Consider the following 1806-nt stretch of genomic DNA (forward strand, 5'->3'; position numbering starts at 1 on the left):
GTGTGTGTGTGTGTGTGTCTCACCATGATCTTAATATTGTGTATGCTGATTTTTACTCTTGAGGTTTGAGTCTTGCTCTTTATAAAGAGTACGTAATTGGACCGGTACTTTTACATGGTGAAAGATGATTGTTTTGTCGGTCGTTGCACATTATTAGGCATTAGCACACCACTAAGAGCAAAAGAAGCTTTTGTTTTTGCTAAGCATTGTAATATCATTCCACACTCTACAACAACACATAAACAATTTTCTTCCTGAATCTGCAAGCAACTACCCTTTTCCAATCTCAAAAGATAACGAAGATCTCAAGTCCAGTTTAGTCCAATCTTCCACTATAAATATTACCACCAAAATGGTACAATCCTTAAACCAAAACACACACACACACACAAACAAAAAAAAAGCCAACCAAAAATTACACTACCCCATGAAGAACTACCAAATTTATCTCTTTCCACAATTTCTTTCTCTCCTTATAATTCAAATACTTCCAATTGCCACTCAAAAACATGCATGCGACGTGACAAGTTTCCCCCAAGCATCCCAATTTCCATTTTGCGACACTTCCTTGTCATACGACATCCGAGCCAAAGACATAATTTCACGCCTCACTCTCCAAGAGAAAGTCCAACAATTAGTCTCAGGAAGCGCGGGCATTTCCCGCCTCGGTGTGCCTTCCTACGAGTGGTGGTCCGAGGCCCTTCACGGGGTCTCGAACGTTGGACCGGGGACTACGTTCAACGCCACCGTCCCCGGTGCCACTAGTTTCCCCGCAGTGATCCTCTCCGCGGCGGCTTTCAATGCGTCATTGTGGTATAAGATGGGGCAGGCCGTGTCGACTGAGGCTCGGGCCATGTACAACGCGGGCCTCGCCGGGTTGACGTATTGGAGCCCGAATGTCAATGTGTTTCGCGACCCCCGGTGGGGCCGGGGGCAGGAGACACCGGGGGAGGACCCTCTTGTGGTGTCCAAGTATGCAGTGAATTATGTGAAAGGTCTCCAAGAAGTGAGTAATGAGGAAGGTAGTGGTGGTAATCAGGGTGATAGGCTTAAGGTTTCTAGTTGTTGCAAACACTACACCGCTTATGATGTTGATAATTGGAAAGGTGTTGATCGGTTTCATTTTGATGCCAAGGTAATTATTTAGTATGCTTTTTATAATATATAATATAGTGTCTCACTCAATATAATATCTCTTTGGAGTTGTCTTATATTGGTATTGATTGTAAATATATATGTAGCTCACATTTGTTGTGATATATCTCATTCTTTACCTTATCAAACAAAAGTGGTGTGCTTATGACATAGAGAGAGAAAAAAAAAAAAAAAAAAAAAACATTTTCATTCATCACTAACGAGTAACAACATCATATTAATTTTTCCATATAATATCATAATTTTGTCACCTAGGTCTGTCATTGCGTCTATAAAGTTCATAGGGGTAGTTGTGAATTTGAAATTATCCTCTAATTCCCTAACCAACTAAAAGAAAAGAAAAGGATGAAATATGACTGTATAATTGCATTACCATGAATAATTATACGTAATGTTGTTGGGGATTTGGTGTTATAGGTGACAAAGCAGGATTTAGAGGACACGTATCAGCCACCATTCAAAAGCTGTGTGGAGAAGGGCCACGTCAGCAGTGTGATGTGCTCATATAACAGAGTAAATGGGATTCCCACCTGTGCTGACCCGGACCTTCTCAAAGGGGTGATCAGAGGCCAGTGGGGTCTGGACGGGTAAATTTTTCCTTAAAGCTTTACACATGTTAAGCCTATAGTTATAGCTGCTACTCCAAAAAAA

The 1806-nt window shown here is 41.4% G+C and overlaps 1 protein-coding gene across 1 annotated transcript; it reads left to right on the top strand.

The window, feature by feature from the left end:
* Positions 1 to 400: 400 nt before the first annotated feature.
* Positions 401 to 1746, top strand: LOC21383863 (probable beta-D-xylosidase 5). The gene is made up of 2 exons (XM_010114882.2): positions 401 to 1135; positions 1573 to 1746. The coding sequence occupies exons 1-2, from the start codon at positions 428 to 430 to the stop codon at positions 1744 to 1746; spliced, it is 882 nt and encodes a 293-aa protein (XP_010113184.1). The 5' UTR covers positions 401 to 427.
* Positions 1747 to 1806: the final 60 nt, after the last annotated feature.

This window comes from Morus notabilis, unplaced genomic scaffold (genome assembly GCF_000414095.1).
Source record: "Morus notabilis unplaced genomic scaffold, ASM41409v2 C11439579, whole genome shotgun sequence".
Classification (NCBI taxonomy): domain Eukaryota; kingdom Viridiplantae; phylum Streptophyta; class Magnoliopsida; order Rosales; family Moraceae; genus Morus; species Morus notabilis.

What these genes read in the sequence shown, in the direction of transcription:
- LOC21383863 (XM_010114882.2), top strand. Translation starts at nt 428, where the DNA reads ATGAAGAACTACCAAATTTATCTCTTTCCACAATTTCTTTCTCTCCTT. An exon ending in GGTTTCATTTTGATGCCAAG is followed by an intron (nt 1,136 to 1,572) that starts GTAATTATTTAG and finishes TTGGTGTTATAG; the next exon opens with GTGACAAAGCAGGATTTAGA.